Source organism: Colossoma macropomum, unplaced genomic scaffold (assembly GCF_904425465.1).
Source record: "Colossoma macropomum unplaced genomic scaffold, Colossoma_macropomum, whole genome shotgun sequence".
Taxonomy (NCBI): Eukaryota; Metazoa; Chordata; class Actinopteri; order Characiformes; family Serrasalmidae; genus Colossoma; species Colossoma macropomum.
This window is the reverse complement of record NW_023494804.1, coordinates 35,414,128-35,437,877: the sequence shown is the minus strand read 5'-3', so window position 1 is coordinate 35,437,877 and position 23,750 is coordinate 35,414,128. Positions and strand designations below refer to the sequence as shown.

At 39.4% G+C, this 23,750-nt stretch overlaps 1 protein-coding gene across 2 annotated transcripts in view; it reads right to left on the bottom strand.

Annotated features, from left to right (window-relative positions):
• The window catches only part of robo3 (roundabout, axon guidance receptor, homolog 3 (Drosophila)), an 83,730-nt gene that overhangs the window by 23,218 nt on the left and 36,762 nt on the right, over positions 1-23,750 (bottom strand). Inside the window, exons 3-10 of one of the 2 annotated variants that reach the window (XM_036594958.1) lie at positions 20,203-20,360; positions 18,845-18,965; positions 18,295-18,433; positions 17,400-17,527; positions 15,450-15,461; positions 6,320-6,444; positions 3,924-4,095; positions 883-1,088 (exon numbers count right to left, since the gene is read on the bottom strand). In XM_036594958.1, the coding sequence (XP_036450851.1) occupies positions 883-1,088; positions 3,924-4,095; positions 6,320-6,444; positions 15,450-15,461; positions 17,400-17,527; positions 18,295-18,433; positions 18,845-18,965; positions 20,203-20,360 (1,061 nt within the window). The remainder of the gene's footprint in view (positions 1-882; positions 1,089-3,923; positions 4,096-6,319; positions 6,445-15,449; positions 15,462-17,399; positions 17,528-18,294; positions 18,434-18,844; positions 18,966-20,202; positions 20,361-23,750) is intronic. The other variant, XM_036594959.1, reaches the window with a different exon arrangement.

Sequence of the window (23,750 nt, the reverse complement as noted above, 5' to 3'; positions counted from 1 at the left end):
ATAAACTATATCATGTACAAGAATTTCAGGACCATATAAAGAAAAAAAAAACGTAGCAGTAGTTGCAGAATAGGGTCTGCTTTGTTTGCTGATTGAAGCATGTTTGGTTGTGTACTTTCTAAAGACAAGATGGTGATCAGAGAAACCTTTAATCAGTTCCTCATTAGTGACCATTGACTACAACGCAGGGTTGCTGAGAGAACAGTAGCTCATAAAGATTACATGACCCCTCTCTCTGCTTCTCTCTGCCTCGCTCTTACTCTGTAGAGCCAAACGAGCATTTAATTAAAAGCTGAGCGATCGTTAATCTTTCCAGTCCGCAATCAATTAACCCATCATCCTTGGTCATTGTGGTGTGTACCCCTCAGGTAAAAAACACACACACACCCTGATGAATGGATATCAAAAACTACTTCTCAACCAGACAACAGTACATACATGCTCATTACTGTCATAATCAGCAGCTTTACTGTTGCGCACATCTCCTGTATAACAGCTAGGGTCACCCATAAACACATTAAGCACACACTAATAGCGGCTCTACAAATGAGATACTTCTGTTTGCTGTCAATTTAAACACCCCTCACCTGACCCTGTCATCTACTGGAGAGCTGTACGCCACATATACATGTTGTGTATCTTTCTGTACCTTCTGTTGTTTTGTGAGATAAATGAAAATGCTTTATCAACAAAAAACTGGATGTGTCCAACCAGAAGCAGTCCAACAGCATATGGCAACTGTCAGATGAGACACCTATGAAACACAATGTGCTGAAGGAAATGTGAAATAACCCATATGCTAATGTCTCTAGGGCCTTAGTATTTAACAAAGCATGCATATAACACAAAGCACCCCCCCACACACCCCCCACCATTCAGTACCTGTAGGGCTGCGATTTGTAAAGTGCCATTGTCCATTAGGTTGATGCGGTCATCATTTCCTAGAATCCTCTGCCCATCTCGCTCCCACTGGATGCTTGGTAAAGGGTTGCCCATCACATAGCACTGCAATTGAGCAGTGGCTCCAGGGGCGAGCGTCTGATTGGCTGGGCCTTGCCGAATGATGGGCGGGATCCGATCAGATGGAGCTGAATTCAAAGAAATGAGAAGGCTAATCAGATTATATACAATTAATGCATGTCCCATGTGCAAAAGTTTGTACACACCCCTTTCAGCTACTTTAAAGTGCAGCTATTGCTGACACAGGCGTTGAATTGCAAAGGCAGCGTGTATAATCTCCATAGGAAAGCACTGCCAATAGAATGGGATGCTCTGGAGCAGCCTCACATGAGCCTAAGGTCATCATGCCCAGTGGCCAGTGTCAGGTAGAGGGGTGTAAAGCCCTCCTGCATTAAGCTGTGGAGCAATGGAACTGCGTTCTCTGGAGTGATGGAGCATCACTGAATACCGTTGGTATGAGTTGGATCAAGAAGTAAATCACCAAATATCAGTACCTGACCTCACTACTAATGCTCTTGTGGCTAAATGCAATCAAACCCTCACGGCAATATTCCAACATCTAAAGTAAAGCCCTCCTAGAACAATAGAAGCAAAAAGGTAAAAAGCTCCTTATTAAAACCCTTGATCTTGGAAGAGACATTGAATGAGCTGGAGTCTACAAACCTTTGGACACATTAATACATAAGACATAAACTGCAATAGCAGACTTGACTGGCATGTTACTGATGCAAATGCAAGAAAACATTTGTTTAACTAAATACATTAATTTTATTCTAGCTAGCCTCTCCACAGTCACAATTTATGGGTAAAAATAAAGTAGCACTAAGCAGGACAGTAAAACCCTTAATGTGTTTAAGCCCATTAGATCACTGCTATAGATTTTAGACTGGTACAATGTGATGGAGCTCAAAGGAATTGTGATCGTTAGTGTCAAGCAGTGACTTCCGTTTGTTATTGTACTGCAAAAGGCAGGATACATGAGCATGCTCTATCTGCATAGAGCTGTGTCATAATACTCATATTGGCTTTTAAGATGAATTATGAGTTTGATCACAAACGGTGCTCTAGTGCAGTACTACAGGGGCCTGAGGCATTAGATACACAGAGTCAGCAGGTCTTCACTACAAAAGCTTGCTTAGATGTGTTAGGCTTTATTTTTCAGACAGCAGTGTGAAGGTTCAGCATTTCAGACTCTAAATAAATTATTTACTCTTTGTTTATCAAGCACCACAAACCGGACCCTCGGTTGACCTAAGTGCATTAATAAATAATTGACTCATCAGTTACTTCAATATTTAGCATGCCGTCCTCCTCAACAGAAGATGGAGAATAAGAAATCTGAACTGCATGTTTACAATGTACACACTCACTCTTAATGTGAATGAAATGTGCAGTAAGATGTTATGTAGACAAGACAACATACAAGAGGTGTTATTGTGTAGTCTCTAACATGCCCAAATAAGCAACTCTGGGTCTTAGCCCTTTGTCTTTTGGTCTTTGGGAGAAACAAATGGCATTTTCACCTAAATCACAGCCTTTTACATTCTACTCTGTTTACATCCTTCCTCCTACATTGCATTGCATTCAACATCTTAAGCTTCACTTCGTCAACTTGTCCCTGTGAAGCAGCAGTATTCTTTATCTTTTATCCTTGAACTCTATCAAACCAAGTATCTGTCAGCAAGAATTTGACCCCCTTTAACTTAAATCTGCTGCCAGAGAAGTTACGGTGCATGCATGTCCAAACTGTGCATTGTAAAATAGGAGATTTCTGTGTGCTGCTGTGTTTTCTATCACTGTATAAAAGATGCATGAGCCTTTCTTTATTAGCTTGATTTTTTCTAAGTGACCGTGTGACCTCATTCAGTGAGCAGTTCGTATTGGTAAGCGTTTATTTTTGTTTTGTTTAATCACAGTAACGGTAAAGTGCAACTAATGTGTGACATATTCCAATTCATACTGTTTCTTGTTCAAAAAGGTAGTTTGAGAAGCAAATTCATTAAAAATTGGAGAATTTTTAGCTTTGTTACATCACGTTCTTTACATGTCACATAAATGCAGCAACAGCACTGAGACATCTCATGGTTAACGGAGAAGAGCAGATGGCAGAAATAGACGCATTTTGGCTTTGGCTTTAAAGGGTTAATTAGTAACCAAGACACTTTAGAGAGCTTCATAAAGCACCTTAGTCATATGAGAGACTATTTGCTGAGAAAATGTTATCATAAGCTTGCTGTTTTGATTCAGCTATCCCCCTCTAGGAGAGAGAGAGAGAGAGAGAGAGAGAGAGAGAGAGAGAGAGAGAGAGAGAGAGAGAGTCTAGTTAATGCTGGTCCTCTGACACAGTATTGTATTGCTGCTGCAGCACTGAAAGATACACACACAGCTGGTCAATGCTGCTGTTCTGGCACAGAGAGGTGTGTTTTGAGCTGCCACTGCGGCACTAAAAGCTGTGCGTGTGCATGCATGTGCACACACACTTACACCCATGATGTATAAACAGTTTATCGGTCAGTGGGGAGCAGGAGGGAGTGGGCATATGTTGCTGGGTTATTTGCATAGTGCGACGGCGGCTTGTCCTTTTTGATTATGTCTCCCCTGCCTCCTGCTGCTCGCGAGTTCTGGGACGCAGAAATTTTAATTTGGGACGGCTTTGAAGAGTTTCTAATTTATTTTGGTTCAGGGAAACGAGCCGCACCGGGCAAAGCGGCAGTTTGTTCAAACACAAATGAAATATTGCTCAAACGGCTGTGATAAGGTCTTGCACAAATAATGCAATTACATTTATGGACCTGGAAGCTTAATGTTATTAGACCGATATTAAAATATCAATCCACTGTTAGTGTCTCTGAGGAAGGGGTAAAGGATGATGTATGTGGGGGTGTCTGTGTGACCTCAACACACACATACAAACACACTGTAATCAAAAAGCAAAGCGAAACTAGGTTGGTGCTTTTACTCACCATCCTCCACTTCCAGCAGGGCTTTGGTGAGAATGCTCCCCGCTACACTGATGGCCTGGCAGATATAATACCCAGAGTCCTCGCTGTGCACGTCGCTGATGGTCAGCTCCCCGCTCAGTGACACAGAAAAGCGGCCTGACTGTGCTGGTGGCTGACTGGGAAACAACAGGATCTGCACAGACATACCAACACATCACGCAATAATTATTAAACCATCATTATAAAACAGGCTGGTTCTAAAATCTGATTGACTGGGGCACATTTGAAGCCATTATAATAACTGATACGCACATAGCCTGTACACATCAACTGAATTTTGTATTAATGTTGTTAAAAATATATGCTGTAATTCATGAAATATTCTTTGAATGGTGTACTGCTTGGCAACCATAGCCTACTGTTGCTTGACAGATGACTTATTTGTGATCATTATTAACAATAAATTACATTATTTATTGAACATGGTGGTTTATTTGTGCTATTATTTTATAACTGTATTACGTTGCTTGATGTTGACAGATGGCCCTCTATGGATGCTACGGAGACGCTTGCCTTTAACTCAACCTAAACCTAACCTTGGAGCTACTCCGAACCTATTGAGAATCATAAAATAATAAATTATTATCTGTCGAGTGTCTATAGCGGGCTATGCAAGTAAACCTTATATTGTTGTTATAGAAAACAGCAACAAAATACAATATGATAAAATGTTCTGTGATGTGATCATAATGTGGGAAATTAAAATCTTTGATTTGTGCAGATTTTTTTGCATTCTCACATTATGAGATCACATAGTATCGAATTAATGTAATATGCAATTCTACTAACCAGGGTTTATCTACATGTTCTTTTGACATTTATGCATACAGGTTAATCACATTGTACATATATTCTAAACACACTGCACATGTTGTTCTATTCATTTAATTACTAATGCACACCATAAAAAAGAATCAATGCACTATACCATAAACAAACATTATCAGCACCAGCTCTTTGCATTAATCAAACAAGACCAGATATTTCACCTACACTGCTAACACTGTCAACAAATTAGAAAAGACATGAGATCAGATAGACATCTGGGAGATCCTAGCCAGACTGATATGAGATTTGATTTTACCCCATAAAAGATATAAGCAGTGAGGTATAAATAGGATACAGAACATGGCAGTTAATGGTTGATTTGCATTTTCAAATACATTACAACAATGAGTGCTATAGTTGTCGTTTGGGCATACAGGCTATTCAGGATGACTACTAAGATTTATGTACACACATAAAAGAACAAAGGCAGAGATATCTGGTGGCTGAGGGTGTATGTGTGTGTGTGTGTGGAGTGTCAGAGAGACAGGGGTCACACACAAAAGCCTGAGGATAAGAAGTCTTCCTCATGCACGAGGCAGCAACACTGACAGCTGCCCCATTGTCTGAGCTGGCCAGGGGGAGGAGTGCATATGTGTGTATGTATGTGTGTGTGTTACTGTTTCGTTTTTGGGGATTATCCACTGACCCCCTCACCCTAGCCCCTCTGGCCCTGACCACGGTCACTCTAAACCCCTTTGATTCGGTCTCTATATCTGTTGCCCCTTATGTGAGCTCACAGACACACACTCACACACACACACTCACACAGACCCTGCAGAAACAAACCCAGAGAACAAGATTATTCAGAAAGAAGTTCATGACCTGTAGCCACGTAGATATGCCATCCTTACCACAGGCTTGTGACACACTGAGCTTAAAAAAAGAAAAAGACGAAAGTATACAAAGAAGGACTGGTTTCTTCCTCCAAGTGCTTTGGACCGCATTGTTTCTTTACTCCCTCTGTCATAATCTATAAATAGCGATGACTGAGCTTTATCTAACATGGCCCTGGCAATGCTCTTAGCCCTCTGAGACGTGAAAAGTTTGTGCCTCAGCTTCTGCACACTGCACATTAGGGCTGCTATTTTGCACAACACTGTTCAAAAGTTTGGAACCACCTGTCATATTAATAACTGCTATCATTTATTTAAAGCCTTATTGGAGCTGGATTATTTTTTTTACTTGGGGAGGTACAATAACCTGAGTGACTACAAATAAGATCCATAATTTTAATCAAATAAAAAAAAAAAAATGGCCATGTCTGTTGTTTTTACAAGTCTGATAAGTAGTGAATGCAGAACTAATTACAACATTGCAATTGGTTACAGGGTTTGTATATTGTCTGTTGATTGTATATTGGTATATTGCTGTAGATCTGTATATTGCAGCTACACACTCTCATATGCAAATGTTGTTCAACACAAAAATGCATGCTGCTGTGTTGTGATGTTTGGCAAATCTAAATAAACATATTCTGAATCTAGAAGCAATGACAGACACTGTGGCTTTGTTCATGTGCTGGCTCTTACCTGGCTCCCCTCTTTTTGCCAGAACACAGCAGGTGGAGGATTCCCTTTAGTGCCACAGAGGAAGGTTACGGTGCGCCCTGGTGCTGAGATCTGGTCCCGGGGACGAATCACAATCTGAGGAGGTACTGAGGATAGAAGAAAAATCACACATTAGATGTTTAAGGTCTTGTACATCTGAAGAATTCTAATTCTGTGCAAAGTTAAGAGTCTAGAATGATTTATTCTGCAAATCTGCAAGCGTGCATACTCTTGGCATGCAGTAAAGCTGTCATGGGTGATACTGAGCATGGTCGCCAGGCTTTGGGGACACCAGCACACTGGAGCATGATGGAGTCTGTTTGGAGTGTTCACACCACACACACACACATTTCAAACCTATCTGGATGTTCTTGTTTAGACAGTGTGATTTACCAACACTGACACCAAACCCATAAACTGACTGGGAGACCACCACAGGCACAACCAAAGCCACCCATAACACAAAGCAAAGATGGGTTTTCTCACATATATGAGCATGTTTTGACATTCACTGGGGCACATGCTTAAACGAAACCCACTCCATTGTTTGATGTGTGCCGATTTAGAGGTATTCATCGCTGGCATTTTACTGTGGCTTATTTTGACCGAAAGGTCAGAAATGGCTTTGGAGAGTGTAATTATGACAGGTTTCTTCTCATCTGCTCTCATGCAGGCTCTTCAGAACACATGGCAGCACAGTGGATGCACTTTCTGAAGAGCACTTCTTTACTGGCATTGTGTGGGCCGCAAGCTCTGTGAGTGTGTGTATAACAAACCTTCCACTGCTGAGAGACTGTGGGATGCAGGCCTGTGGGACTGAACAAAACCAGTCCAGATTGTGTTCAGCGCTGGGGATCCTCTTTCCGAGAGCAGATTTTTGTCTGCTAATGGGGACTTGGACTCAAAAAATGATGAAGATCCCCACAGGTTTGGGCATAGACCAATGAAGTTAATTACTAGGAATAGTTTTGCTTTCTTGTCTCTCTGCGTGTCTGCATGATCTCTGCATAGCCTTGTAGGCTAACTTTGTTCTTGTAACGGTTTGGTAGTAGACTAAAGCCTACTAGGCTTCTAGTACTAGACTTCTAGTATTGCAGCCCATTACTGTTATTAGGCTATTAGCCTGAACTACATTGAAGAAAAGTTTTAAGTAATTTAATGTAACCTTAACTTCAAAATCTTTCAAACCTACATTCATATTTTCACAAGGGCTCATGCATGGCAGTCTACAGCACGACTTTATCTATTTCAGTCTAGCCTCAATAAAATGTGTTGCCTTGCACTACTATAGAATGTTGTGCCACAGACAACACTATAGGAGGTACAAGAAATTTACTAGAAAAAGAAAAAAAAAACAGATTGTAAGCCAAATAATATTTACTTTAATGTATCTTAAAGCCACAGCCTGTTTTTTGACATTTAAATAGGTCTTGGCAATATGACGATATTTAACATTCAGAGGGGTGAATGTGCTTTTTTGCGGACAGTGGGGCCTTTTTGTAATTGTTCTCTACAGGAGAGATGTGTTTTGTGAGTTGCTTTCGCTGTCTTTTATGCAGGGAGTTCCATGAAAAACTGGAAGTAGTCAAATAGCCTACATCACAAACAGATCAAAAAGAAAATTGATCTTGAGTGACAACTGCAGTCACTGAGGACCCTGACCTATTTGATTTCACACATTAAAATCAGCTCAACATAAATAACAGTAGCTTTTTTTAGTGTAGCATGTTTTTACCAGCAGGATTACACTTGCTAGTTAATAGCAAATCACTTTCTAAAAAGGCAAGTGACAGATCTGTGTGCTTGTAAATATCAAAACAATAGCTAGCCAGCACAGCTAAGCAACGGTTACAACACTACTGTCGCTTAGCAACAGGAAGAGGTCCAGCTAGAATCAATGTTAAAAAATGCATTGTGCAACGAAAAAAAAAAATACTTGCTTGTGGTAAATTACATCACAATATGCTTTTTTCATTACTTTCTGGATTTCGTTAGCACCTCAAGAACACTGATCAACTGCATGTTTCATGACAAAGATCATAATCTGTGCTGTTTAATTGGATTTATTGCAGTTTGTGAAACCTAGTTTTGTGCCACCCCAATTCCAACTTAGAAAACCTCCGAAAAGTTAAGTATTGCAATACTTACTCTGTGTCATGAAAATGTCTTAAAGTATCGTAATGCTATATTTTTACGATATCGCCCACCCCATTTTTCATTCATTTAAATCATTCAACTTGATGACCATTGCATGCTTGATGGCTATGGATATATTCAAGGCTCCCAGCTAAAAGACAACAATTTGTAGTGGATTTAGGTCTTTTAAGATGTCTCAACTTTCTTGGTCTCTCTCCCTCACCCTGCTTCCTCACTTCCTCTCTCTACCTCTCTCTGCAGTTGCGGCTTGGCCCTTGCCCTCAGTGCAAGCGTGATCGATGGCTCTCTCTGATGGCTGTTAATCTGCAGCTCTTATCTTGCCTGCAGGCCTCTGTACCCAGCGCCACTGATCCATGCCTCATGTGGGCAAGGACCCCCACGCAAGCCTGGTTCCTTCGGCTAGACAGAGGGATTTATAGAGTTTCTGCAAAGGGAGAGGAAAATAACCTCTAGGCTTCAGAGATGTCCCTCAGCAGGAACTGGCGGGGGGGGGATATTGATCAAAACCCAAAGCTATTGCCCTTTAGCACAGGCCTGTGGATGGGTGATGCTGCCACCTTTAACCTTCAATGGCTAATTGATTTCTCCTAACCGCTCCATGGTTCTTTTCTCTCTTTCACTCATGGCAAGAGTGAGCCGCTCACTCTGACACCTCACATTAATACCGGAGCAAGGTGTCTCCTTTAGCTCACTTCACATTTTAAGGCAATCAATCAGGTCAACTAGCTCTGGGGCATCAACACCTAGACTGTAATGCATCTAATGAACTGCATACTTGTCTCTCTCCCTGTTTTCTCCTTGTCTTTAACATGTCTTACCCATATATTCTCTCTCTCTCTCTCTCTCTCTCTCTCTCTCTCTCTCTCTCTCTCTCTCTCTCTCTCTCTCTCTCTCTCTCTCTCTCTCTCTCTCTCTCTCTCTCAGCCAACAGCTGCTTCATTGCTGCCTCCATGGCTGAACAGTAAATACACAAATACACAACAAACAAAGGCTGCTGCAGGCACAGCTTGCAGGCGTGAAGCTTGCTAGATCGGAACGAAGCCCAGGAGAGAGGCGGGACATGGGGTTCAGGGGGCGCTGTCCAGGGGTTAAGCAGAGCCCCTAACCCTGACCCTGGGGTCAAATCCAAAACATGTCCCTTGTCTCCACAATTTGCTCCAAGCAAGCAGGGAATGTTATGATTTCCATTTCTACAGCTTTCAATAACCATCTCCAGACGGGTCCATATCGATCCCATAACCTTCTCTCAGCTGGGCTGATGCAACGGTAGAAATATTTATGAAACACAGCGTAACACTGTATCTTATGCAATACTTCTAAAAGTTATAAAAAAAATTCTGAGCCAGGAACCACAGCGACATCAGGGTTTGCTGTGACCCACATCCGTGTGAACTTCATGAAAACTTGCATCCCACTGCCAGGAGAAAACCGTGTCAATTATGTAGCAGGAAATGTTATTTATTTTCATCTAAGAGCACCCTCTAGCACAAGGGGCTTCGCTTTCAAAATGGGCCTAAGAGCCAGATTTGAAAGCCACAGAAAAAAATGCCTGTGGCTATGATAAATAATTAGCAGTTAATGGAGATGGCAGTAGGCTTTAGAAGTGGAAGAGGGTGGTTGCATGTAGACTAACATGGAATGACAAGAAGAAGACTTCAGGGAAGAATTTCAGATCTACACAATGTATCTTTTAACAACCGAACCTAGCAATATATAATCAGATAAAACCAGTTTTTCTGATATTTGGACATAGCTAAAAGCATGCAGGGTACAGGACTGCGGGGACAATCTTGATATGGCAATATATTATGAATAAATTCCTGGTGATACCTGAATGGACGTACGCATCAGTATTTATAAATCTGCTTTAACACAGGAAACATATGAACGAGAAAAAACTGCTTCTTTTGCTACATAAATAAAATGACAATCTGAAACAAACAAAGCTAAGTGAATCCAAAGGAAAATAACTTAACAGAGAAGATGGTGGGCTGAATAACTTGAAAAATGGAATAAAATGAATAACTTGTACTTGATAGCCATTAAGCAAGTTGTTTTTAGCACAAAACATTTATTTAACAGGAAAATTACATAGAAGCTTGAAGTAAATATAAAAACAAAAACTTCAGTATTTAGTGTGTCTACCTTTTGTTTATTATGGCTTCCTTTCTTTTGGGAGACTTGCTTTCAATTTTTCAAACAAATCTGCAGTTTTAGTTTTAGTCTTAGAAGTTGGTTGAGTTTTCTGCTTCTCACAATCCAAGTAATCACAAATATATTCAGTGATGCTGAGGTCTGGACTCTGAGGTGTTTGATTCCCAAATTTTCATCTTTTTTCGTCTGTTTCTTTTTCTCAGTAACAGCTTTTTGACAGCTACACTTCTCTTCAGACTCATAGTGTTGAGTTCTCTTGGATGAACAGAAAAACCTGTGGATTTATTCAGATCTAAAGCTAGAACAGAGCTTAAAACTGGCTGCTTTGACTGGAAATTCAAGAAACAAATGGTGGTCTCTAATTTTGCACAGTACTGTATGTCTGGTGTTTTGTACTGTGTAATGTTGTATCACACTCTGACACTTCTATCGTTATATGTGCTGCCAATACCAAACCCTAGGAGAGCATGCACATGTCAATACAAGATAATATATAAGAACCAGATTTATTTAATTGTTGCTTATAAAACACCTGAATGAACATGCTGCAACATACAGAACAATTCAACCCAAACTAATAAATCCAAGACTTCACAATGGCATTTTGAAGGTGAAAGCAGATGGCATTATGGGATTTTTTCACTGTCTGGCTGGTCTGAGACAGGTCAGCAGTGTCGGAACCTCCACCCCCACAGACATACACGCACACACTATGCTGACACATGGAGTTCAGGGCTTTCATTCTCAGCCTCAGACATGCTGGAGTCTTCAAATAGCCCTCAGCCTGCTCGCTTTTCTTTTCAAAACAGTCTAAAACACACATGCTGTGTCTACATTTTCACTCCCCCTCAGATAGTGAACAGTTAGCAGCCTTAATACACAGACAATTCCAGCTCTCACCGCCACACATCCAAAAAATATCTGATCATAGAACCTTCACTGCTGTCTGCCATCTCTATACACACACACACTCACAGCAAAATCATCAGATCACAAGCAGCAAGTAACACACCACTGCCAGTCTGCTGAGTTGAACCCCCAGGGGGGCTAGCCTGACAGGCACTTGTCACACTCAAACAGCCATGCAGACAGACATGGTGAAGAGTCATGCTTCACTAACCACCACTGCAATTAAAATCCCTACATGCAATTAACACAAACTCTAGACGGTAACCAACATTAAACGCTCTGCAGCAAGACAATACATATGTTTACCCCTCCCAAACAATCAGCCATTGACCGCACACACTCGTAACTACTGTTGTCATGAATAATCACCGAACTCGAATACATGATTAAAATAAAACATTCCATTAAAACTTAGCTTCTTGATGAACTGGCAGCTTGCACGATAATAATGCATATGGTAGGCAAATATGATAATTTTGGTCCTGTCAATCATAGCCCAGATTTTTGGATAAATTGCATCTGTAACTTAAACGTCTTCTCTTAAACTTGAATCATAAAAATGTCAAAACCCTATAAAAATGTACAGTATTACGTGAGGTTTTATTGATTTTCTCTTTATTTGCTGAGTCTAACATTAAAATATATATATATATATATATATATATATATATATATATATATATATATATATATATATATATATATATATATATGTATATACACACATGCCATTTTCCCCAATGTTAAATTCAGCAAATACACAGCAATTTTGAATTGAGATGTGCAGAAGCAGACTATTTATATTATATTTGCATTATTTGCACTTTGGGACACCAAATATTTGCATATTTCAGTGTGCTTTGTCAATTCACGTCCAGTTGTGTCAGTTTTTGAAATTCAGCTACTTTAATTAATGCCTAGTTCCATCATATCTGGCACAGCAATGTCATCTAACTTTTAGTGCTCTTGCCTAATTTTGGCCTGGCTAGACTACAGTGTCAGGCATTTGAAATGAGCCCTTATTGCAGACTCACTGGCTCCATAATGAGCTCTGGAGGGGGGGTGCAGCTGAGTGCAGCAGGCTTTAGTCTGGTATAAACCACTGTTACACAAGCTTATTTCATCTCTATTGTCCCCCAGCTTACACATGCTAATGAAGAGGCCAGTTAAGGAAATGAGCAGGCCGGATTATTTCCATGACCTGCCACTGAGCGCATGATGAAACAGATCCTTCATCTTTAGAGCTAGGCAGACCGCTTCCGACCCCATTCCTCTATCTCTCTTCCTCTCCCTCTCTTTCTCTCTCTCTCTCTCTTTCTGTGTTGCGCTCAAATTGCCCTTCCTGTTGCTCATCTAAACGACACATACAGATGTAAGGACAGAAAGAGTGAAATTAAAAATCAAAAAGAACCAGGTTTGGTTATGAAAAAAATTATTATCCTACTGAGATTGTTGTCTTTTCTTTTAACTCTGCTTTCCCACAGAAAAAAATATTTTCTCTTTTTGTTTTTTTATGGTATTGCGTGCTTATTTCTTTTCTTTTTTTAATACAAACATTCAGAAGTTTGTTAAGCTTAAGTAAAAGTAACATCCAGGCCTGCCAGCCTTCCAATTGGTCAGAGAAGTCAATACTTTTCGCATCTTAATTTCTGCTTACTAAAAATGAACCCCTTAAACTATACACTTACTATTCAGTTATTAATCTTAATGTTAATTATCCAGTACCTCCTATGAATCCAGTACTTCCTATGAAAGTAATGACTCTGAAACTAATTAATAAGTTATGTAGTGAGACTAAGGAATTTTAGTCTGGACTGACCGATATGTCTTCAGAGTTTAAGAGGTTAAAAAGCCACTTTAAGGTCATGCTCTGAAAAAAGCATTTTGCATGCTCACTTTATTCTATTTATGAAGGTTAGTCAGGGAAAAAGGAATGTAGGTCTGGTCACTCAGCAGAGTCTCAGGGCCAGATCTCAGTGGTTTCTCCAGTTGCCTCTAACAGTCTTTTGGGGCTGAGCAGACAGCACGGTACGAAGGCCTGGACTGCACAATTTGATAACATTCTACTCGTTTCAGCTGGTAGGACTGTACATATCTGACTTCATAATGATTTGACTGATTTACACAGTAATGGAAAACAGAAAATAGACTGAGCTTTGTTGGGGAATTGTTACATGTTAACATAACCCAACAATATTATTTTGGCCCAAAAATGAGCACATAATTTATTGAATATTATTATAATGGGTTGTAACCACTGAATCACCAGTTCAATAATTTAAAAAATGTGGCATAACTTTGCACAGGCCACATTTTATGTTTTATTTTGTTTTATATTAAATATATTAAATTAAAGTTGTGCATTAAAGCATGCAAACGTGTTCTCTGTAGAGGAAGTGCACCTATTTTCACTCAGAAAATCAACAAAACGTAATTTGACCAGGGGCACCTGAACTGCACATGATGTTAAACAACATTCCAACACTTCAAAACATTTCACACAACGCATGCTATTGTAGAATGACATTAGCATGACATAACACTTTAAAATGATTGGAACATCCTCTATGATATTTCAAACTTGCCTGTAATATCCTTAGAATATCATTTATTTTGTAAAATCTAAAATATTATAGATTATCTAGACTACAAATGCTCCAATTCTTAAAACATCTGGTGAAACTCAGTTAATTATCAACAGTTAGGATTATGAAAAAGGTGGGGTTAGGGTTAGGTTTAGGGTTAAGGCTTTAAGTTGAGGCTAAAGTTAGAGTTAACGTTTTGGGATAAGGCAAAATGAATTTAGTGTATTAAGTTGTATTGTTATGTTCTAAGTGTCATCATGCAAACTAGTTGTTAGAATGTAAGTTAAAGGCAAGGTGGCAGTATCTATAATAGACAACCAAAATAGTGATGGACAATATGGTAAACATATAATATTACAATACTTGAAGGCATTTTCATGACACTCAATATGTATCCCAGTATTTAGTTTTTTAAGGTTTGATACGTTGAAACAGACAAAAATACTTTCAAAATCTATGAGTATGATAATTTTTACATTTTACACACTGTGCCGCACTATATCCACTTAAATACGAATTATGCTCTCATTGCAATGAAATGTGCAGTTGGTCATTGTTCATAAAGGACTGACACTATCCACAATATGATTAAAAATGTATATCATGACATAAGTATCATGATAAAGATAAAATATCACCATATAGCCCACCCCTACATCAAAATAACAAAAAACAGGAAAAATATATAACTTGAGAGAACCCTTATTTGTGCCCTGGAATTAACTAGCTGAGAATTTAAGAAGTTTCATTGTTTCACTCACAACCTAGAGAGAGCAGGGCATTGCAATCATCTCCTCACCTCCTCTCCTCATCTCTCTATCGATCTGCTGCTTGCCCCTCTCTCCCTCTCTCCTTTCTACCACCTTATGTTCCTCTCAGTCCCTTAGGAATGCTGAGGGTTGCCCTGCTCTGTGGCAGATTCAGGCCCATTGTAAATCACTTCGGCACCCACAGACAGCGCTTTCATAGGCCATTTCTGCCCTGAGCTCCGAGGCTTTAAATGTCAGAAGCTAAGGGTGTCAGTGCTGCAGAGTAGGTGCTGATTAGTCTGCCGAATTGCCTCATTAATGAACTGAAATATGGGTTGGACTGCAGAGTCTAAAGTCACCACAGTGAGTACAGCGTGGAATGTAATGAAGGCCTGGGCTTTGAACATATTGCGGTTCCCTGCCAGCTAGATGACCATGATACGCAGTGTGGCTCCGCCCCCCAAGGGTCATAACCTTGTCACATCCAATCACAATGGCTCCCCATACACATGCACATACACACACACATGCAGTATGATGAGATGGAATGGTACTTACGAGATGGGCCCACTAGAATGGAGGACAGAATGGAGAGAGAGAAAAAAAACAAAGGGTGAAAGAAAATGAGATGGATGGGCTGGGGGCTGGATTCGGTTTGCAATAAGAAAGTCATGAGAAAAAACAAAAATAAAATGGCTGAAGTGATCAGTGTAATGCAAGGGCAAGTCTGAGTATGGGCAATTGCGGCAAGGAGAAGAGCAGGAGATGGGGCTAAGATGAACGAGTCTGTGTGACTGTGCCCTGACCCTGACTTTACAGTCTCCATAGAATAAATAAGCATGCTAGAATCTGATCCAACAAGAGCTCTAAAGACTAGACTCCTCAAAACAAGGTTTTGACTTGACTTTTCAGTTCTAGGAGAAACAAAAGTTTGTATAAAAGCTTTACATAATGTGAAGGTGACTTAAACTTCAAAGCTACACTATGTAAGATCTGGGGATTTGGAGACCTAAATGTATAACTGTATGCAACAACCAGAGGTATATTTTCTAACATCGGTTGTGCTTCGTACCCCTTCACCGAGAAGAATTTGATTGCGAGTGCTTTGAAAGAGTACTCAGAGAATTCAGTCAGAATTTGGTGAGGGGCATGCCTTTCAAGGATATATCTACTACTGTCATCATATCTTCATCAGTGTAATGTTAATTTTGAATTTGTGAACTTAACATTGAGACACACCTTCTTTTTGAGCCTGTGCATGACATTAATACATAAAGATGTACACGCAGTCCTAAAAATATCATACCTTTAAAAAAGGTTCCTAATACTTGCACACCTCATTTACAAAACCACTATTCTATGGTTCTATGGTGTACATATAAGCATCCGTCAGATATATGCATACTTAGCCAATGTTTCTCCATGTTTCTCCATTTCTCCAATAAACACCAGCTAACTGGCAGTTTGCCATAACAATTAGAGACTGTTGAGTAGTCTTTAGAATATTTTCCACCATCTACACCAGTTTATCTGCCTTGTTAGTTCTTTTCCTGGCTATTTTAACACCAACTATCAACATTAGGTACGCTTTTCTTTTTTGGTCAGAGTGTTTTGGGCTTACAGTGTTAAAGGAAAACTGCAGAGTCTCCTGTCCATCTATCCGCCACATCTGTAGTATAGTATAAATTACCATGGACAACAATTTCAATGTATTTTTGTTTTTAGAACAAAACAAATAAACTCTTTGACTAACTTAAAAGCCAACTTCAGTTCCTACCCAAAAGCTTTTAGTGTGTTTCAAGAACATAGATTATCAGTTCCTGTATTAAGTACAGGGAAACACATCACTGTCTGTGGTCATATACTGTATGCTACAGATGTGGCATAGAGAGCTTAGGTTAAAAACCTTGAACTGAGAAACCACATCTGTGTGAACTGTAGTGTTCATGTTGAGTTAATCCACAATTCTAGCAACTTTAAATGAAGCTAAATCTTTTGTGTGCTTGTGGAAAACTGGTATTTAGATCAGCGTCTGAGCAGAAGCACTAGTGTGAGCCATTAATATTACAATCACGCTTGGCATGTTAATTCATCTCTCCAACAGCTGCCAGATAAAATCAGCTACAGGCAGAGTGTTGCTGTAAGCTACCATTAGGTGTGCAGTTTTTCTTAATGCAATAACATGCCCAAGTCCACAGTCATGTTTCATAGTGTGAGATGCGCCTCCAACAGAACAGAGTTACTTTAATTGTGTCTGGCAGCTGTAAATAAATGACTGTTGCTTTAGCAGTTTGCCCTTTTTGATGAATGTCGTGGATGGGAAGCTAGTACACGTGAGCTACACCTAACTTAGTTAGGAGTCAAATGAAGGAAAGTTTGGTATGAGTCAAAGATAGGACATGTCACGCTACACTAATGTGATGCATGCCAGTATGCATTAGCATGTATGTGGATTTGTGAGTGTCACGCTCTTGTATATGTGTGGGGGTGTGTGAAGTTGTAACTCACCGTGGACCTGCAGTGTTCCTGATGCCTCAGCTTTGCCAACACTGTTCTCAGACACACAGGTGTACGTTCCTTCATCCTCCGCTCTCACCTGCGTCAACCGCAGACTGTTGTCGCTCCGTATTTCTGACCTTTAGAAATACATAAAAATTAACTATTGACCATTACAGTACATAACAGCAGAAGAAACAGTAGGTCTTAGCGACTGAGGCAGTTTTATTTCTAAGAGGCATTTTTTATAGTCATTATGCAGTCAGGGGCAAAGTTTGGGTGCCTCTGGTAAAATTATGTTTTAGTGATTTTCTAATTGAAAAGTTAACACACCCTCTAAATAAATTTAATATACTGGAGAAAATAAACCATAAAATGTGGCCTGTTTTAGATGTTAAACTCAGCAAAGAAATAGAAATTGTGCAAAAGAAATGCAGAAAATGTCATATTTACATCTGTTCCTTGTAGAAGTTAAAACGTCAGTAAAAACATCATTTGCCATCTGTTGAAATGTAGCATACAACTGGACATTTTGAATTAAAATCAGTTATTTTCATACCAGTAAGCTGAAGCCAGCGCGTACATATACACTACCGTTCAAAAGTCTGGAATTATTAGCAATATTAATAATTGCTCTTTCAAAAAAATCATATATACAGTGCAGATAATAAAACTAATAAAAACATATAAAATAAACATTTTAGAAGTTTTATTCAATGTTTACATTTTGGGCTACAACAAGAAATTACTAAATGATAAGTATCATACTGTCATTATTTATATGGGTTTTTCTTTATTTAAAAGAGTGAGTTTAAACTTTTGAATGGTGATTTCAAACTTCTGAGTGGAGGTGTATGTGCGTAGGTTTATGTTCAGGTGTTTGTATATGTGTGTGAAGGTGCGTTACCTGCCACGGGGCAGTTCCCCCTCCTCTCTCCTCCAGCGGATAGTTGGGGCAGGGTCTCCCTGGACTTCACACTGAAAATCCACTGTGTCATCAGCCAGAACCACCTGATTGACCGGCCGCCGCACAAACATAGGCCGCTCTTCATGAGGGAGACAGAAGGGAGGGGAATAAGGTTAAGTGACTATTGTAACCAATAATGCAACCAATAAGTTGGTTAACTACAGGAGTGTAAACATCACTTAAGATTTTTTAAAAGATGATTCAATGAATCATGATCTCACATTGTCATTCAATTCAATTATAGCAGAATATAGACTATTAAAAAATATACACCGATCCTTTTTTGTATTTACATTTAATAGCCTGACAATTCTGCCCCAAAAAATTAATGCATACTTCTACTATTGTAATTGATTTTTAATTCATTCAGACATTTCAAAATCAATGTAGCTGAGTTGCCACATTGAATGCCTTCTACACTCCTAATACAGCATATAATTTGTCATATTAATAAGGAAGAGATATTAGAGAGGGAGAGATGCAAGCTTACCAAACACCACTAGCTCAGCTGGATCACTGTCCTTTTCTCCCACCATGTTGGTCCCCACACACACGTACATTCCTGCATCGCTTTTCCGCGTGTTTGAAATCATCAACTTCCCGCCGCGGATCTGCACAGTAAACAGCACATCACACACATCATTCAGGGCCTGTAACCAGAGCCTGGACACAGCATCCTGTAGCTGGATGGCTGATCAAAGACCAGTTGTCTTCTTAGACATCCTTTCAAATACAGCTATATTCTCAAAGAGGCGTCTATGGATCTGATATTCAAAAGATAAACTGAAATGTTTGCAGCTGTCTACACTGATGCCAGTCACTGCGCTACAAGGCTACACTGATCCGGTTTGCATCCAGTTTGTAGTTACTAGGCTTTGCTTTTGTTGTGCAGTATTACTGTTTTGTTAATTGCTTTTTCTGTTGTGTCCATTGCTGTAGCACTGGGAAGTCATGAATAAACATTTCATTTTTATTTTGAACAGATTCCTGTTAACAAACACATGGCAGATAAACCTGAAATTGGAACAGCTGTGTTTTGGTTGCAGTGCAGTAGCTGGAGTATAATACATTATTTGCAAAAAACTTTAGAAGATTTAATTATTATTATCAATGGGATACAGAAATTACAACTGACAATCACAACCATTTATTATATTTTTACACAACAAGAGTCCTTGGGCAAAATTACTAATGCTACATTTGACTACCATTGTAAATGGTTCTGGATAAAAGTCTCTGATAACTAAGGTACAAAATGTTCAGTCATTGTAATAAATGTCTCATTGTCACAGCAAGGTGTTAATTACTGGTCATCACAGTGTCCAGAAATCCCATGTTGGTGCATCCCTAGTGCTCAATGTATTTCAGACAGCACTTCCTCCATACCTATGTACCTATGTTTCATATTCAAGCAAGACTTGTTTACTGCAGTCAACAGAGCAGGTTCAACATATCCAGGTACTTCAGCCCACAGAGCAAGACTAGCATTGCTGTTTATGCAATGCTTGACACCGAGAGAGTGTTCCCGCTGATGTATTTGGAATACACTGTCAAAGTCCATTTAGATAAGTGACTTGCACAAGTGTTATGGGCTATGGAAATCTGCGTGGGCCTCCACATGAGAGAGAGAGGCAGAGAAAGAGAAGAGAGAGAGAGAAAGAACAGGCAGCAAGGTACTCACATTGGATACAGCCACGGGATGAGTGGATGAAAGGATTGCGGAGGAGGGAGAGGGAGAGCGAGAGGAAAAAAAGCGAAAGAAAGAGGAAGTGGGTGCAATGAAAAGATTGTAGAGCAGGAGAGAGAGAGAGAGAGAGAGAGAGAGAGAGAGAGAGAGAGATGACTTACGGTGATCCTCTCGTCCTTGTCGTTCACTTTCACGTTGTTCCTCTTCCATGAGATGGTGGGCTCGGGGTGGCCACGTGGGGGAATGCACTCCATAACAGCCGGCTCCCCTGCAGCTACCACCACATCACTGGGAGTCTGCCGGAAATCATCCCGTAGAACTGTATGGAAAGAGAGAAAGAAAGAGAGAGAGAAGGTGAATGACTGCATCTCAGGTCTACTTTTGTACAATTCAATACAATAAAACCCAAAACAAACTATGTAGCATGGTATAATAATAGTATGGTATAATTGTACAGTATAATATATAATACCATACAGCACAACTCATCCAATTTTTTAAGATACAGTGCTTTAAAGTTGCTAACAAACAAGACAACATCACCCAATCTGGCCATTGTTTAATAACTTCAGCAGTAAAATATAGGCACGAAATGTAGACCTGGAAATTTGCATAAATACTTGAAACATTCACCATTTAAAGAGCTTGGTCTTTTGAACCTACTTAGCTGCTTAAACTAGACACCTGGCATCTTTTCTTACTTCAAGTACATTAATACTTGGGCTAAATTTCTGAGCTGCTGAGCTCACGTTAGCTGTTCATACTGAACTGCAGCTGAAATGCAGCTGGTGTGTTTGGTGATATGACTGGTGTGAAACTGTTGCATAAAATACAGTAGAATTGAGGTGTAACTGCTGTCCCATAGACTGTTGTTGGAGTAGGAGAGTCAGAGCGCACATTAAGTTGCAGTGCATGCTAGGGACTGTAGTGCAATGCACTGCCAAACTGGCTAATATTAATAGAAAATTAAAATACTTGGCAGGCCGGATAGGATAATGTTGCAGGCCTGGTCTGATCCACGAGCCTTGTGTTTGACACATGGGCATTATGGTGCGAAATGGGACACATATATTCAGGTTCAATACAATTTTCAATTCTGAAGTCTGAGTTTGATATGATTTTTATGATTTATGATTTTAGAACACTAATTCAAGACTACAAAGTACTTTAGCAAAATAATGATATTAAAAAACATTTCAACTGAGCTATAAACAATGCAAAAATAGACAGGATGTTTAGTTTTTATCACTAACAGTTGTTTCCACAAAAAAGCCAGAGACTAGGGAGCATACAGGAGCATTTTTACAGTTTTAAATTTCAATGCCCTGTGTCAAATGTTCTTTTTGATATTTTTAATATTTTTAATATTTTTGATACTGTATTGAAATTGTACATGCTTAGTTTGCAGTGATGTGCTTAAATATATTAGATGGGAAAAAAACCTTGAAGTCTTTTTTGCTGATTGTCCCTTACATTGATTGAAGTTTTTTCATTATTTACCAACAAATTTAACACAAAGCTCTGAATGTCATATGGATGTGTGTATATAATTATGTTTGCAATAATACATTAGGAACAAAATAAGTTATTTAATTAATCAGTATACTATGCTGCAGTTAGTGTTTCACTGTGGCTCCAGTCAAACTCCTGTGTTTACATAATAGAAAACACATTACTGTCTGCTATCTCTTAAAAAAAAATCATGTTCATGTTCATTTAATGTTATTCATGATTATTTTTACAAAGCTAATGTTGCTTCTGAACTTTTGCCTTTAGTGTACACATTGGTCGCTTTAATAATGAAGCTGGGTTTATCTTTGGTTGGAGCATTCTTTGCCCACTATCTCTCCCTTTGGTCTCAATTTACTCCTTGTCCCACGCCTGACTCATAAATAAATGAACTAGTTCCCTTCTAGCACAAAGGCCATGAATAATTGAATGAACTAGACGCTGGTGAAAAAGTGCCGCTCCAAACAAATAGGAAATATTTACTTTATTTCCACGGACACAGACATAAACAGTCTGAATGCTTACATAAACGGAAATATACAGCACACACACATCATTTTGCCCCTACACATGGTAAACACCCGTGCTCAGCACAGAGACACATACTAACACAGAAAAAAACACACACACACACAACAGAAGTTATAACTCCAGACCAAAAACCCTTCAATCGACCTTAGCACATCTTCAGGGCTGATGCCATCAGCTGGACTCTCAATCAGCATTTCCATTCTACTGCCATTTATCAGATTCTTCTGTAGCAGCACTTCCATTCCTTTAATCTGAGCAGGCCTATCTCTCCCTCCCCTGCCCTCTGTTCAATCACTATTTTGGCCTGCACGTTTCCAATCAGTCTGTGCCCCTGAGCTAGCACCGCTCAGGGATTGCGCGAGGATAGACTTTATGAAGCGAAGGGCCATTTCGATATTGCGCTGGACCGGGTCCAATATAACACCAAACCACTGCCCCTCACTCCAAACGCCAATATCCAGCAATCCCCCACTAAATATATGTGCCGAAAAAGACCCGTCTTCTCCACTCAACACGCACAGAGACGGGAGCAACGGTGAAGGTTTTTTAAAATTTTGCTACAGATAACAGAGAAATCCAGACTACCAGGTATATTACAACTTTTTTCAACAGTTATTACTTTTGTCTTCCAAAAAACCGTAATTCTGTAATTACAAATTATCACAATAAGAAAAAAAAAAAAAACCTTCTGTATGGACTGGCGACCTGTCCAGGGTATTTCCTGCCTTCTGCCCAATGACTGCTGCGTGTGTGTGTGTGTGATTCTGTATTGAGACGTTGAGTCTGACATCTGATTCTTTTCATCAAAATTTATTTTGATGTCATGCCATTAAAAATGGTGGCACAAATGTAAAGGAAGGTTTTTCTTCCTGCAAAACAACTGTATGCAAAACATTAACACAATAAAGCAACAGCAACAACCATAAAAATCCCATTCTTAGTAATGAATTTCAGTTGTAGTGTAGATGTGTTCTGTAATATTATATTTCAAATTTAACTCAACTCAAAGCTTTTATTACACTCTTTCATTATCTAAGAATAGCTCAGCCAGTTTGCACTGAAGCCCCTGTAGTTACTAATTAATATGCCTGTAATAAGCCTGGGATTTTAAGGGGTTAAATCGCTAGGCTACCAAAGCTGAACTATGTTGCTGTAGCTAATCAAATGTAAGCAGTTTGGAAATAACAACACGTTTTTCACCATTTTGACATTATATTAAAACATGACAAACAACAACACTCATTCTGTCCTGACCTTTCACTCTCATACAAAATAAATATTATTTGTATCAAGTTAATAAAGCACTTTAAATGCATGTACTTGTCCAACCATTGCTATGAAAGAATGTATCTGTGGGTGGAATATGAATAGGTCAATTGTGCTTTTTAATATATTGAAATGCATGTTGCAACCACAATATGTTGAATAGAGCAGCAATATGGTATTTTGCTCATACTAATTTGCCCTCATCATGTGTATCTGTTATATACAATGAATTTGTTCAAGAGTATTTTAGATCTAGATCCGAACTGAAGTTGAACTGATTGCAGAAAGACATGGAGTAGACATACTGCTCACGGAGCACTCTAAGTCAGCACTCTGAGGGGTTTACACACGGCTGCTGTTGGTCGTGAATGATTAAAGAGACTGCAGCTGGATCATTGTGGCT